The following is a 15,969-nucleotide window of genomic DNA, read 5'->3' as shown; positions in this document are numbered from 1 at the left end:
GGTTGAAAAAATACAATTGTCCAAGTATTGTGTCTCTTTCTCATTGCAGGACAATTTATTAGAGATATTGGAAATCATTCCTTTGATGGAATCCAGCCACGCTGGTTCAGTCCCGCTAGCCTGAGAAGTTGCACTACACTGAGTACATAGTAATGAGCTCCCTGGGGAAGAGGAACACTCTGCCGTACATGAAACACACTCTTTGCCTGACATATTGTAAATGTGACAACTCACACACACAGGAAAGGTTAAAAGCACAATTAACCCACAAAGAGCCCTTCCAGGGAGACACAGAGGTATTTGGAGCCAGCACACCGCGCCTTATTGCTAATGCCAAGCTTAGCTGGGGCGCAGACTAAGTACCCAAATTGGGGACTTAGTACACTAATAATCGTTCCCCCCCTGCTATGACCCCCTGGTACTGCTGAGGTAATCTGGAGTCACATAAGAGGAGATGTGTGTCCCTATCAGTCAGCGTCTGTGTCCACTGCAGAGGAAAAATGGCGCTGGTGAGCTGCTGGATCCACTCATAGTGAAGTAGTGAAGCCCTGCCCTTTCAATGGCACGCGTTCTTCCAGCTTTTTTTATACTGGCTGAGGTAATTTGTGCTTAAAATGGAGACAGAACCGTTTTAAGGCTTTGTTTGCCAGTGTGGGTACTGAGTCTGGAGACGCAATCCACCCCAGTTAAAAGCCGTGCATCTCCGTACCCTCATGCCGCCATAATGGCCGGCGACCCGCTAAGCGGGCCGCCGGCTTAGTACTCACCACTCTTCTTTCTTCTGGCTCTTTTGGGGTGGCGGCAGTCTGGTGCCATCCAGTCCTGCCTGAAAATAACAAACAGAAAAATAAATGCAGAAAACTCTTCAGGAGCTTCCATAAGCGTGACCGACTCCTCTGGGCAAATTTTCTAAACTGAGTCTGGTAGGAGGGGCATAGAGGGAGGAGCCAGCCCACACTATCAAATTCTTAAAGTGCCCATGGCTCCTAGTGGACCCGTCTATACCCCATGGTACTAAATGGATCCCCAGTATCCTCTAGGACGTAAGAGACATTTTTATTTTTAAGCGCATCCCTGGCCACACTGCAGCCCAGCACACAGCAATATGTGCTGGGCTCAGGAGAAAAGCTGCAGCTGCTGCTGCCAGGTAAGGTGGGGGGGGGACCAGGGCCCCTCCATCAGACCTGGGCCCGGGGGGCCGTCTTTTGCATGGGCTCAATGGGCAGTTGCCCAAGAGCACCAGAAATATAATGGCCCTAGACTGATAGCCGACGGTCCCTTTTTTCAGGGGTGCCAGATTTTTTTTAATCGGCCCTGTGGAACCGGAAATATCTGACTACAAAGCAGTGGTCCCCATCCCCACTTGTTAATTGCTCTTACCAGCCATATATCTCGGGTTCTGTCTGACTTAGAGTTTTTCTGAGGAAATACTCCAAAAGTTGGGTCTCCACCCTATCAGTGGACACTGGCAGCTTGTTTGTACTGTGTCCAGAACCAGAGATATCAGCCTTCCAGTAGCTGGTCCCTGCTCCAGCTCCACACACCTGGTATGCAGTTTTATATTTTCGTAGGTGGATTGCTCTGGCTCCTGAACTCTGATCTCCAAGTCCCCAGTACCTCCTGAAAGGTGGGACGCTCTAGTTTTGTTATCCCATTGAAAGCTTAGAAAAATGATTCCAGGAAATATTTCCCTATCAACTCTTCTCATGATCTGTACTGTAGCGTGCCATTTTAAAGGACCACTTAACAGAAAATACAATTTACTTTATATAAAATATAACAAATTTTATTCACAGATGTATATGAAAATATATAAGAAGTTTAACATATATTAAGATAATATAATCTCACAATCTTACTACCCCTTTAACGGCTAGCCTTAAAAATTAGATTATATGTCTTGAAACACGTTGGACCAGGAGACACTACCCAGTGGAGACCATATACTGCCACCCATGGAGAGAGGTAGGACCCTCAATGCGACTCCCTACATAGCTGCCACTGAATTAACATTGCAGACCCACGGGAGCGACTGAGCGCCGGCACCCAAGGCATGTTAGCTTGCGAGCAGGGCCTTCCTACTCTGTGTATGTCTGCTTTTACCCAGTTTTGTTCTATTACTGTTGTTCTAATTGTAAAGCGCAACAGAATACGCTGCGCTATATAAGAAACTATTAATAAATAAGGTATAGCGCCAACGAAACATTACAAGTACACAAGAGGACACATCTGTATATAATTTAGAATAAAATTCTTATTTTAAACCAAAGCTATTTTTAATCATATGACAAAGAAACCATTACAGGGTTAATCAGCAGAATCTACTTGTGCGTCTTATTTGCATAGTGATTGAACTAAGATGCATTTTCGGGGGGAAATAACACACAAAAAGATACCCGGTGTTAGTAAACGCGCTCACAACTAGGCGCAACTAGAAGGGCTGTTTAACATGACTGCAGCAACGATGAGAGATGGGCACATCTCTATGATAAAGACAAAATTATTGTATGTACCACCTCTACGTAGAGGCGGAGACAGACAAACTACAGCTACAACATGAGCGCAGACTCAAACATCAGTTTATTTGTTTGACACCAGCAGGACTTAATGAAGACCTAAATTTGACTTTATTTAATAGTATTTTTTCTGCACTAATTATACACATACAGTATGTCTTTTGTCTGCTTTGGCATTCTGTGGGTGGTGCAACATGGTTAAGATACACAAAGCACTGGTAAAAATACACAAAAAGAGGCAGTCAGCACATTGCTTTATATAGTAGTATGACAGCAGAGCAGCTTGCAGTTCAAGCTGAAGGGCCAGCCCCATGTGATCAGACGCTTGTGACGTCAGATGGACCGCGTTTACACAGGCATGAACGTTCATTATTCAGGTGCAGCTTATTACTTTGAATAAAGTTGCGGCTGCCTTAATGGCTGGAAACTGCTGCAGGTGGAGGTAAAAGTAGTCTACTTCCCTATGTTTAATATGGACTCCATGAGGAAGGTGGACGCCAGCATTGAAAGGGCTGTCGGGACTTACATCGTTATGATGATGTATTACTCCATGATACTGCAATAAGTACATTTTTTACGTAAAAACCATGCTCGTCATTTCTATTCCTTTTGATTAAAGCATAGGTTACAAATTGGACTAATTAAATCAATAAATATAAATGTATGTGTGTATGTGCACTGTGTATATATATATATATATATATATATATATATATATATATATATATATTTATATATACAGAGTCCATAGCAGCCGGCACTCCTATTCAAATAAACAGCGTGTCTCCGTGCACGAGTATGTAAAACTGCATATACCCATCAAAAGACATGGCACTGGAGACTGTTTGAAAAAAGAAATCACTTGTAATGCAGGTAAACGTTTCGGAGCTACCGCCCCGTCCTCAGTACCATACAGTATATCACAATGTACACAATTGCTCACTCAAAAACAGAAGAAAAAAATAGGGCACTCACCATTTTTCATAAAAAAACAACAACTTTTTTCTGCCTTTTAATTACATGCTGTTTAAGGGCTTGATTCATGTTTGAAAGGAATTGCACAGCTGCATGGAAACGACTGTGCAATTCCATGTCATTACAATTTAAATGCAGCAGGAGGCATCTGTGGGAGATGGACGCCTCCTGTTAGTATTTGCAAGATGTGAATACTGCATCAGAGGTCGCGTCCTGGGATCACTATGGTGACGGTGGGTCACGATTCATGATGGTTTCAGACACCGGCTAGCTTGCATAAGCTGAAGCTTACACAAGCTGGCAGTAGGATCCTGACACCCAGGTTCAGGATGTCTATGTGTGACAACACAGACCCTGGACCTGTCACACCTTCGAAACGTTTTGAAGAATGGTGCCACCTACCAATCATGATGGGTCTGCAAGTGATATCACAAGACCTGTTCTGTACATGCGCATAATGGGTGTTGCACCTGCGCAGACCCCCAAACATCTAATTTGTAAGCAAACCATTGGAATTGGGCCCAAAATCCACTGCAGTATCACTGTCAAACCAATCTGATCCATGTGCTGTTTAGTATTCCTGCAAACCTGTGGTAATTACAGTATTGGATCTAGCAGCTCTAGAATGCACCTGTGAATATCCTATTTAAACCCTCTAAACCAGTTCATGGTGTCAGCTTCCTGGTGTTAGTTCCTGTGTCAGTCTCCTTGTGTTAGATTCCTTGGGTCAGGTTCCATGTGTCAGATTCCTGTGCTATGTGGAAATCCTGCTACAGTGTTGCTTCACAGTATTCTGCTCTGGTGTTATCCAGAAAACCAGTACAAGCAACTATTTCTGGACATATCTACTACAGTGAGTTACCTAGTTAATATATCTGTTCCAGTGTCCCTTACCTTACTTCTTCCTAGCAGCTCAGCATTGTATTATTGACTTAGTGTATTCCTGGACATTCTTGTGTCAAACCCCAGTGGAGTTTGAGTTATCCATTCCTGACCATTCTGTTTATACAACGAATAGTAAAGTAGAAATCATTACTGACCTTTCAGTCCCCATGTGGGACCTTTGTCAAGAGCAGCAGCCAAATTGCAGCAGTCCACAGTAAAATACTGATAAAGTGTCAGCATACAGCGTGGACCAGCCCATGCTCTTATACCAGAACTTATAACATCCATTAGGTACAAAGGTCCTAATCAGCGTCCACATACAAGAACCACTCTGGAACGCAATGCCAAAGAGTCAGACCAGAAGCAGAAGTCAGAACATCCATCAACATGATATTTGTCCGGATGTCACTATGCTATGAAGCATGAGGAATACTTTATTCATCATTACAGCAGCCAAACTACTATTGGCCAATTGACAAGGATGTGTTCCAAACTGCAACACAATACGAAAGAGCCACATTTGTATAAGTGTCAGCACTACCCCTGATTACTTATAGATCTTAAACTGATACAGGCTTACTTATCAATATGTAATAATAGCTTAAATATGGATAGACCAATATGAACTGTATTACAGACTGTACTTGTCTGAACAGGAGCATGGGTAAGTATAACCAACACAGAGAAAAAAAAAAAAAAAAAACAATACATATTACAACACAATTAACATGACCAATAAAACAAAAACAAAAAAACAAATAAACAAATGCAGAAAGTCTGAATCATTGCCATTCCAAAACAACATATATATATATATATATATATATATATATATATATACAGAGAGAGAGAGAGAATTTTTATTATTATACATTTTTTATTTTTTTTGGAGGGGGGGGGGCAGAATTTAGGACTATACAGAAATTGTTACTGGAGAAAAACATTAACAGAATTGGATTCATTCACTACTCTTGGTGACACCGTATTCAGATCGAAAATCCAATTAACTTCCCTCAATTTAAATGCCAATTTTCTATCACCTCCAAGATCCAAAGACATTTGCTGATCGATTATTATACAGTATTAAGCTGCCAATGAGTTCCCCTTATCAAGAAAATGCTGAGCGCCTGGATTAATGGCCACACTAGTCCGAATGGTCTGTTGCACCGAGAAGCGACGATTGGCCATTCTCTCATGGAAAAGCCTTGTGGTGAGGCACATATAGATCAGGGCACACAAACAAGTTAATATATATATATCTAAAATGTAATAAGTTGTACAGTACATGTCTGCTTATGTATGATGTTCATTTTATTCCCAGTACAGGGTAGTTTAAATGAACTCCCAGTCTTTATGCTACTACAGGTTGTACAATTAACACATCTAAAGCAGCCCACCTTTGGGGTCCGTCTATTCATGAAGCAGTGAAAAGTGTGGCGAACTGAACCAGTGGAGAAGTTGCCCATGGCAACCAATCAGCACTGAAGTAACATTTATAATTTGCATACTGTACAATTGTACAGAGCAGCTGATTGGTTGCCATGGGCAATTTCTCCACAGGCTCACTTCTCCACAATTTTCACTGCTTCATGAATAGACCCCTCTGTCTCTTTGGGTTTGGTCAGTTGCTTCCAAAGGGTAGGGATTTGTATAACTTGACAATATTCCAAATCTTGTCAATGGCTTTTTTGATACTGATGGTATGTGTTTCATATAAACCAATACAAATGATATGATTTTGTAAATTTTTTCACTTACAGCGTATATGGCCATGATGGGGGGTTTTTTGTGTGCTTTCACCAGGCAATACATTATGGTATCTAGTGAACAGCCCCATTGCAGAAAACATTCTTTTATTCCCTCCAACAATGGCAAATCCTATTTTAGAGTTATTTCTGAGCATCCTGCGAAATTGCGAAATTGACAAACTTCTCATAAGATGTTCTGGATAACGATTTGGTGTCACTTTTCTAAAAAGAGTAGTGAAAAGCTTAGATCCTTTCCGGAACACTGTTAGGGCCAAAAATCAACTTTATCATGACTAATTGTGTAGGTATATTTTTAATGAGATGGTAACTGATTCAATGTTGTCATTATTCCAATAAAACTTACTTTGTTCCCTGACAAAATAAAAAATATATTAATATATTGTTTAAATAAAATATATATTTACCATAGTTGGGGAAGATACAGATGTGTCCTCATACATCTAGCCTTAATACACCTTGCAGCGTGAACCGCCAGGTCCCATGCAACTCTGCTAGCAAAAATCAGATGCGACTAGGACGCGTGAGGAGACTGTGCTGATTAATGCAATAATATAAAGCATAATTACTGATTTTTTTTTCAACCTGTGACAAAGGAGAGGTAGAGATGTCTACCTGTAGAGGGTAGGTATGTGAGGCCCATTTTCAGAGTGTACCATGGTAGTGCTGGGTAGAGAAAGTACAGTATATACAGATGCATCCTCATACATCTAGCCTCAATACACCATACGGCGTTTGAGCCACTAGGTTCCATGCAAATCTGCTAAAGTTAAGGGATTTTTTTTTTATTACAGAAATGTGTCTTAGTTGCAACACAATGTAACTTTTATGTATACGGAGCAGAACAGAACTTGTATTGGAAAACAAGATGCGGTTGCTACATTGTAGTACTTCATATGCAGATTCAGAGACTTAGTCGCACACAGATATCCAAGTGTGGAGACGCATTTTCAGCAAGAAAGACGAAAAAAAGATGCCCAGCGCTAGAAGATTCTCGTACGACCTGGCGTGCCAAGAGGGGCTGTTTGGCGCGACTGCAGCAAATATGTATGAGGACATATCTGTATTAGCCAGTTAAAAAAAGTGCATAAAGACATCAGCATAAGTAGGCGCAATATTATAACCCATTAGGGTTCCAGATACTTTGACAGAATATTTATCTTTATAACAGAAATGATATTCATTAACACACCTTAAAAGAGCCAGTAAAAATGTAATTAAGGGCATTTTTAGCATGTCTATGATGGACAATAGTGCTTTTCTGGTTGTCTCTATACCAACATCGTGAAGGCTATATGATGATGGTATAGAGGGAACCAAAATCAATTGTTACCAACAGTGCATTTTCAGGAATAAGTACCCAAACTTTCCAACTCAGCCATAAAGTAACCCATGTGCCTCAGTTAGGTGTGAACACTACATAGACATTCCAGATGGTAACCATCCAATAATTGGGCAAATCAGTTGGAAAAGAGACCTACAAGCTGATATAAAGCATTGTGTGGACTTTTAGTAGTGAACAAACGGATCTGTTCAACTATTTAATGTCCCTCCATCAAATATGCGAACTAACTTGTAAATGTTGTACATTGAATTATTCAGTAATGAAGTATTGAAGCACAATGGCTCCTCCCTTATCTGTGGGGCATATTATCAAATTAACATAATTACGTAAAGACCTAAGAACCTGTCTTTCTGCTTAAATTGGTCAATTACAAAACAAAACTATGTCTTCATGCTCAAATTGGTTTAGGGAGGATCAAATGTACTATTTTTTTATGTTTGTTTGTGTTTTTTTAAATTAGATTGGATCTGTGTAGAGGTGAACTCGTGTTTATTCGCAAAATACTTCCTGAGTCTTAATTGCCTTCCCTTTTTGTAATGGTCTATAGCCCATTGAAAGTTATTTTGTCTGTTTGACACAAATGATAATCCCTTGTTCAACAGAAGTCTCACAGGGGTGAGGATATATGATGAAAGATTAAAGATGAGCTCCACATCCTCCTATTTTTGTGCCTCCTCTCCTTGGGTGTGGTCTAACCCTCTTATAGACCCTGGATCCACAGGGGTTTTGGTGGTCACCCCTAAAAAAGGATGGCAATGGGCAGGGCCGTAACTACGTGTGTGCCAAGTGGGCTTGGCACACAGCGCAGTTGCCCTGAGGGCGCACGGCCAGCGGCATGTAATGAGTCAAATTGACTCATTACATGCCGCCTCTGAAGTCTGCGCCGTGCGCCGCAGTCACGCTGGAGGAGAGAGAAGCGCGGTTCCTCCATCCCAGCATCCACAGCAGCGCCAGGCAGCCTATACGGAAGGAGAGGGGGATGCTGCAGCGGCGCTTACTACCAATGACATAGCGCTGCTGCGGCTCCAGTCCCCCTCCCTCCTCCTCCTTGTCCGATGCCTGCACAGTCAGAGGGAGATGCCAGCACGAGGAGCCTGTCAGCGGGGAGAAGGTAAGTATATCCCTCTCTCTCTTTCTCTCTCTCTCTCTCTCTCTGGGGGACACTGTCTGCCATAATGTGTAAAAAGGGATCCTGGCTGCTGCAATGTGTAAAAAGGGGTCCTGGCTGCCGCAATGTGTAAAAAGGGGGACTGGCTGCCGCAATGTGTAAAAAGGGGGACTGGCTGCCGCAATGTGTAAAAAGGGGGACTGGCTGCCGCAATGTGTAAAAAGGGGGACTGTCTGCTGTAATGTGTAAAAAGGGGGACGCTGTCTGCTGTAATGTATAAAAGGGACTCTACCTGGTGTAGTGGCGCTACTGTGCAGCGTAATTTGAATAATGGAGACTACTGTGCACCGTAGTATGAATTGCTATTATTTTGTGGCCATGCCCCTTCCCCATGAAGCCATGCGCCAATGTCGTTTCTTGCACACAGCGCTAAAATGCCTAGTTACGGCACTGGCGATGGGGGCAAACTTTCAAAGGACTCAGATGCTGACAGTGAAGAATATGAGCCTGTTTATAGAGTTGATGAGAGCTTATAGTGTAGTTCAATGCATAAAGCTGTAGCAAATCTTAATGCTGGTTATACTTGCCCTTGCTCCTGTCCAGACAAGTATAGTCTGTACATTCAGTTCCTATTTACAGATGTAGCTATGCTGGTTGTGGCTGCGGCAACTGTAGCTGCGGGTGCGACCTGATTGGCGCGATGCGCGCTTATGCCGCTGTGTGTTATTTTTTCCACAATATAAGAAGGTGGCCTGGATCACTTTATATGCTGATGCCTTGTCACTATCTTCACTGTCACTGTGGATTGCTGCAATTTTGCTGTTGACCTTGACAAAGGTGCCACAATGGGACTGAAATGCCCTCTATTTTCACACACACATACAGATGTGCCCTCATACATCTTTCCCTTTTTGCTTCATTTGGCTTGAAATGTTTAGCATGGCTAAGATGCTCCACCATGAGTAGCAATTGGATAGATTCCCAATTTTTTTTTGCTGTAAAAGAATTTGTATAAAGCAGCAGATTAAAGTAGAAAATCTTACTAGAAATCACAAGGCATGGCTAACTCGCAGATTCCATTGCATGGCTAATTTGGCCATCTGGCTTAATGGGGAAAGGTGTATGTGGAAACATCTGTATATAGCTATAACTATAGATATATTCTCTCTCTCCCTCGATAGAGAGAGAGAGAGAGAGAGAGAGGTAGAGAAAGATGTATATATATATATATACACATCACCAACACATGGCCCTGTCATGTAACTCCATGCACGTGACAGCTGTCATCTTCTGGCCAGATAGACCAACATATCAGGTGACGATGTTAATGCCTTTAAAAAAATGGTGAACAGGTCCATTTTGATGCCTCATGCACTGTAAAATATGACCACTGCCTGATATCAATGCCAACATCACAGAGAGTGTGGCTGGCATTTCTGTCTTCTCAAAAGGATTGATAATAGAAAGTACAGTAGATAAGAGGATTACATACAATATGATGTACCGATTGATTATACCTTATCCAAAATTAAAAATCCCACATTTTTGGGTCCCCTACTGAGATAATGACACACACACACATATAGATAGATAGATAGATAGATAGATAGATAGATAGATAGATAGATAGATAGATAGATAGATAGATAAAGATAGTTATTATATTACATATCTATGTAATATATCAATATATACACATAATATATATATATGTTATTATCTCAGTAGGGGACCCAAAAATGTGGGATTTTGAATTTTGGATAAGGGATACTCAACCTGCATATGAACTACTGTTAAGTTATGGTAAATGTCACATTGTTTTTGAATATCATAATGTTTGTCAAATTTATATGAATTTCAGTTGTTTCTTTTATGGTCTGCTTTTCCTATATTCATTGTCAACGAATGTTAGTGTTTCATCAACTTCTTTATAATTGTTTTGCTGTGGTTAATTTTATCACACCTGCAACGATCCTCTTCTTAACGTTCTAATTCATAATACAAGAACTGAAGCACAACACAACACAACACTTTCAGGACCAGTACTTACTCACTATAAAATAGAATCTCAGAACTTGCTATATAATACAATGACCATTTTCTGATGAGCCCTATATTTGCAGGTACTATAGACACATTTCTCCATCACCCATTGGTCACATGGAAAAATAAACATAGGGCAGTATCCAATTAGCCGCAGTAAATTACTGCGGCTAATTGACTTGCCGGGGGCTATCCAACTAGCACCGATAAACCGGGGGCAATCCAATTAGGCCTGAACGCAGCCCACTGCTGCCACCGAAAACACAGAGGTTTCAGTGAACCTGTGTGTTTTCAGGAGAAAATTCCTTTTTTTTTTGGGCGATCTAATTGGATAGCCTGTAAAAAAATATCAGTGAAACATCGGGAAAAAGAGCGAAAAACAGATGTTTGTTGTACCCAATGTTTTACTGCTGCTAATTGGATACCGCCTAGAATATTTTCCTGTCATCTTATCAGCTTTTAAAACAAAACATTGTTATTTTAATATGTTAATAACAAAAATTGTGATTTAGGAAAATAAGACCTCACAGTAACAACAATAGTGTATCTTACCTTGTCAGCCATAATCATTGAAGATCCACCATGAATGCCTAGGATGGGAGTGAGTGTATGGGCAGAAATGAAGTCCAAAATTTGAGCAATGGCCTCCTGGTCAGTATCATCACCGAATATAACCCCCTGCACCTTCTTGTCAGACATGAGGTCACAGATACGAGTGATGATACTTTTCGGATCAGATTCATTCATCTTAACGTGAGTAACCCTTGGTGTTACTGACAGATTTTGGAAGTCATCTTTTTCGTGGACATCTTTGATGTCTACCTCTTCTGAGGTGCCTACGAGAATGACTGCAATGTCCATAGTGGGTTTTTTCAGGGCGTAACAACCCATGTAGAAAAGAATCAAGAGGTTGATTTTTAAGAAGAAGCGGGCTTCCGTAGGCCTCATCTTCAACTCTTACTCTCCCTGGAACACAAAAAAAGTAAAAATTATCAGTATTATACAATACAGACATTACATTATCTTATCATAAGCTACAAATTATTTTGTGTAGTCTGCATAATGTTATTCGACCTACCATTCAATTAGTACCCTGTACTTTATAGTACCATATATAATACAGACAAGAGAAGTGTGATTATTGTTAAACCAAAACTTAAAATGTAAGCAGGTAAAGTTTATGGAGCATATTTATCACAATCTGCATTTTTAATACGGATGGGATAATAATTTTTTGCATAAAGTTGCAACATGAAAATGTATATTTTATGCAAATTTATTATTTGTCTCTTACTCCGATAAGAGCCCATGTTGGAAAAGAGCAGGAAGCATTGTGATAGCTTAATGTTCTCACACTGCTTTATGGTTCGGAGTCTCTCGCAGCCAATATGCATGTGTGGCCACGGTGGCTGCCGGAGAGAAATCCAGATCTCTCTCCGGAATAATTTGCGAAAAATTAACCAACAGACCAACTATAGGCCAGCGCTATATAGAGATGACGTTACCAATCGGGTACCCCCGACATATCCGTGACGAACATGATGATCAATGGATGTGACCAAAATAAGGCTATATTGAATTTTAAATGCATCTTTATTAAGTTCTGACTTGCAGAACATACTGGATATGGACATATACAAATAATGGTATTTAGCAACCAAACAGAAGAAAATAGTACACTATGGGGTATATTCAATTAGGGTCGAAAACTGCCGTCTGTCGAAAAGACAGCAGTTTTTTACTTTTTAAGGTCGAATAGTGATTCGACCTATTCAATCCCATCAGTTTTTATTCGACAAGTCGTGGAATTCGACTTGTTGAATAGTACGTGAATCGGCGGTATAGCTGCCGATTCACGTACTTTTGAGTGAAACTGGGCCAAATTGGACAGGATTTTGCCCCGTTTCCAACCATCTCAGTCCGACATAAAAAAATGTCAGACTGAGATGTGGGACCCAGAGGAGGAGAGGGGGGGTGCGGGGAGACGGGGGACAGCCGCGGGCATACAGGGGAGAGCAGCGCTACAGCACAGCGCTGCAGCAGGATGTCACACAGCCACGCCGCTCATGGCAGCGTCCACCCAGATCCAGCAACTGAGGTCACGCTTGTTGGAGCCGGGTGGACACTGTCGTGAGGTCTGGCATTTCCATTCAACAATGTTTTTGCTTCAGACGGCTTCTGCAATCCATGGGCGAAGAAAAGGAGGTCATGTGTGCCCTATGGGTGTGTCATGGGCGTGTTTTAGCATGCAGCTGCAATCTCATTTGCAACACCACAGCCACAGTGGTCATATCTTAAGGAAGTTACAAGGAAAACTACATGCCAGGTAGAGGCTGCTTGAGCAATCTATGTTGCAACCAATGGTGTGTTGATGGTGGAGAGTTTGTATTCACCTGTGCACTTGAGCAAAGCTCAGATAAGAAAAGTGAATTGTGCACAAGGGGAATGCTTAAACTGGCATTTGCATATTTTCGCACTTGAGAATATGTGAATAATCCCAGCTGCACACATACTGCAGATTTATTAGCGTGCGCACAGTATGCAGAAATCTGTGAGATCTGTGTGACTCAGAATCAGAACCACAGTATGCACCACAAAGCACAGAATACAAAGAATTCCTGAATTACATGAGAAGAAGTATGTTGCAGGAGGTTCCATTGCAGAACTCTAACCATTATCGTTGCAATTTCCATTTAACCAATGAAACATTTCATCAAGACCAAATGTGGTTTCACTTTCTTGTAATAAACGTGTTTGTGTGTTTGCCAGCATATTACCTATACCTGGCATGAATATTTATGCATACGTGATATTTATCAGAGGATAAGGAATAATGGAACACAAAAATGTTGTCAATTTAAAATATAGTTCATAAGTCCACCAAAGTTAATTAGTCAATTAGCAATGCCCATCTTAGCTTATTTCATGGTAGATAATCGAGTTGATACGACAGCAAAAATGTTGCAAGCATTTTCTTAGCAGTTATATATATTTTTTTGCTCAGGAAAAAGGGGGCTTTATTTCAATAACAAACTTTTTTCCTGTCTTCAGCAATACGATAGCGATAGGAGGACAGTAATGGTACTTGTAGTCAAGGGCGTACCTACAATAGGTACAGGGAGTGCGGCTGCAGGCCCAGGCTGCCTCCAGGGCCCTGCCCTGCACCTAATTGTGCTGCAAGTTGCTTTATATTTCTTAGCAGTGCATACCTCGCAACTGTCCGGATATTCGTGGGACAGTCCTGTTTTTTTGGTACTGTGCCACTGTCCCTCCCGCGAGCCACTGTGGGGGTGGGCAGCTGGGATGCTCCTGTCAGTAGCTGTGAATAGATGCTCTGCGCGGGCTGATGGGTCTATAATTAGACTGCTGCTGGGGGGGGGGGGGGGGGGGGGAACAGGTGGAGGGAGAGAGTTGAGCTTGTCAGCATTTGGGGGGGAGGGTTTGTGTGGGTTGGAACCATGAGTAGTATGCAGGGGGTGCGGCTGGGAGGCCTCTGAAGATTTTGCTATGGGGCCCCCATAGGTGTAGCTGTGCTTGTTACACACCTTAATACATGTATTTCATGGGCTTCCCCATGTTTTTGTCAGAGATCTCCAGCAAAAACTATTGCCAATACCTGACGACAATCATGACCGTCCAGAGAGGTTGGTACTTACTGTATGTATGTAGATACCCTATCTCTGGTGAAAATGTGTAAATACTGTACACATATATACTGTAGTTGGTGTGACTATTGTGCTATGAGGCATATAAATTATGCTGGAGGACTGAACTGAGAAAGTGGAGAAGTCTGAGGAGAGAAATGTGCAGCAGCGGTAGATTGCAGGCCAAAGATAGTGCTGGGGATGAATTGTGCTGAACAGAGGTTAATGTGCTGCAGCCAGGGAGGATTAATATATTAGAGGGGATAGGGCTTGTACAGCGATAGAAACCAAAGGAAAGATGCAATTAATACAATGTCATAATTATTGTGTATTAATATTCTGTCAGTTTTAAGATCAATAAACTTTGCTAATTTTGCAAGTTTGTTGAGCTTCTTATTAATTCTTGCAGGCCATGACTTTCTGATGATAATGTGGGAATTGAGGGTTGGGAGAGCTATGCCAAATGGGTGGCACAAGACATGCCTCCAGTGGCGTTGTGCCACTGAGCAAGTAGTACCTGTGTACCTGTTTCAGCTGTGAAGGTCTGTCTCTCACATTGTTAAAAGTATCACATGACAACGTATAGTATGGTATCAGCCCTACACTGAACACATGCAAGGGTGTCACTAAGTTTTGCCTAAGATGACCCTTATCACTTGTCAGAGCCCAAGGTGCTTCTATAGTCAATGCAGCATTTTTCCCTCACAGGTTCTTTTTCCTTTGTCTTCCCCCACCTTCTCATCTCTCTCCTCATCCTTCCCTTCTTCCTCCCATGTCCCTCTCTTTCCCTCTTTCCTCAATCTCTCTTGCCTATGTCACCATCATTATCCAACAACTCTCTCTTCTCATCTCCCTGTTTCCCCAGTCTCCCTCTCCCTGCATTTGCCTCTCTCCCACACTCTTCCCATTTCTTTCTCCCCCTTTTCCTTCCATCTTTCTCATCCTCTTACTACCATCTACCTCTCTCTCCAACTCTTCCAATCACTCAACTCCTTCATGACACATCTCTCCCTCCTGCTCCCATCTTTATCTCCTTCTGTGTCTCGTTCTTCTGCCTACAGTATACCTCTCTTTCTCTCTTCCTTCCAGCATGATGGTTGTGTCAGTATACATGCACATTATGTACTGTATGGCCACTTTCAGATGCTTCTTTAAAATAAATTTAAGTCAGAAAACTGTAAGAATTAAATATTCATGTAGTTTTCATTTGCAAACACTTGTTGATGGTAGAAATGGATTGAGTAAGGGTCTGGCAGGAGTCAGTGACAGCTGTGAAGGGAGGGGCAGGTCCTCCCTTCAGCTCTTACGCATTCCCTTTCACTGTGACCACCAGAGGTGGCCATGTGTACAGTGCCCTGACTGCCTGCGCTAGACTGACACCATACTGAATTATATAATACGATGGTACTGATGAATATAAATTGCATCTCTCTGGGGGTCATTTATAAGGAACATTTGCAGAGAGGCAGAGCATATTTCTTTAGCCATTACACATATTTGCCTATTTTGTACATATACCATACATGCACACAGCAACAATTCTTATCTGAAGTGTATTTGTGCAGGATTGCGATTCATCATAGACAGCAAAACTGAAAAACTTTGTCAAGAGTAATGGGACATTAGTTACAATTATTTGACACAATGGGCCTAATTCTGAGTTGATTGCAGCAGCAATTTTGTTAGC

General features: G+C 41.7%; 1 protein-coding gene across 1 annotated transcript in view; it reads right to left on the bottom strand.

Annotated features, from left to right (window-relative positions):
- The window catches only part of GRIN2B (glutamate ionotropic receptor NMDA type subunit 2B), a 1,069,942-nt gene that overhangs the window by 764,983 nt on the left and 288,990 nt on the right, over positions 1-15,969 (bottom strand). The window contains exon 3 of the mRNA XM_063940427.1: positions 11,191-11,604. Within this exon, the coding sequence (XP_063796497.1) occupies positions 11,191-11,586 (396 nt within the window). The 5' untranslated portion in view covers positions 11,587-11,604. The remainder of the gene's footprint in view (positions 1-11,190; positions 11,605-15,969) is intronic.

The sequence above is a fragment of the Pseudophryne corroboree genome, chromosome 9, assembly GCF_028390025.1.
Source record: "Pseudophryne corroboree isolate aPseCor3 chromosome 9, aPseCor3.hap2, whole genome shotgun sequence".
Lineage (NCBI taxonomy): Eukaryota > Metazoa > Chordata > Amphibia > Anura > Myobatrachidae > Pseudophryne > Pseudophryne corroboree.
Note: the sequence above shows the minus strand (reverse complement) of the source record. Positions and strands in the feature narration are given on the sequence as shown.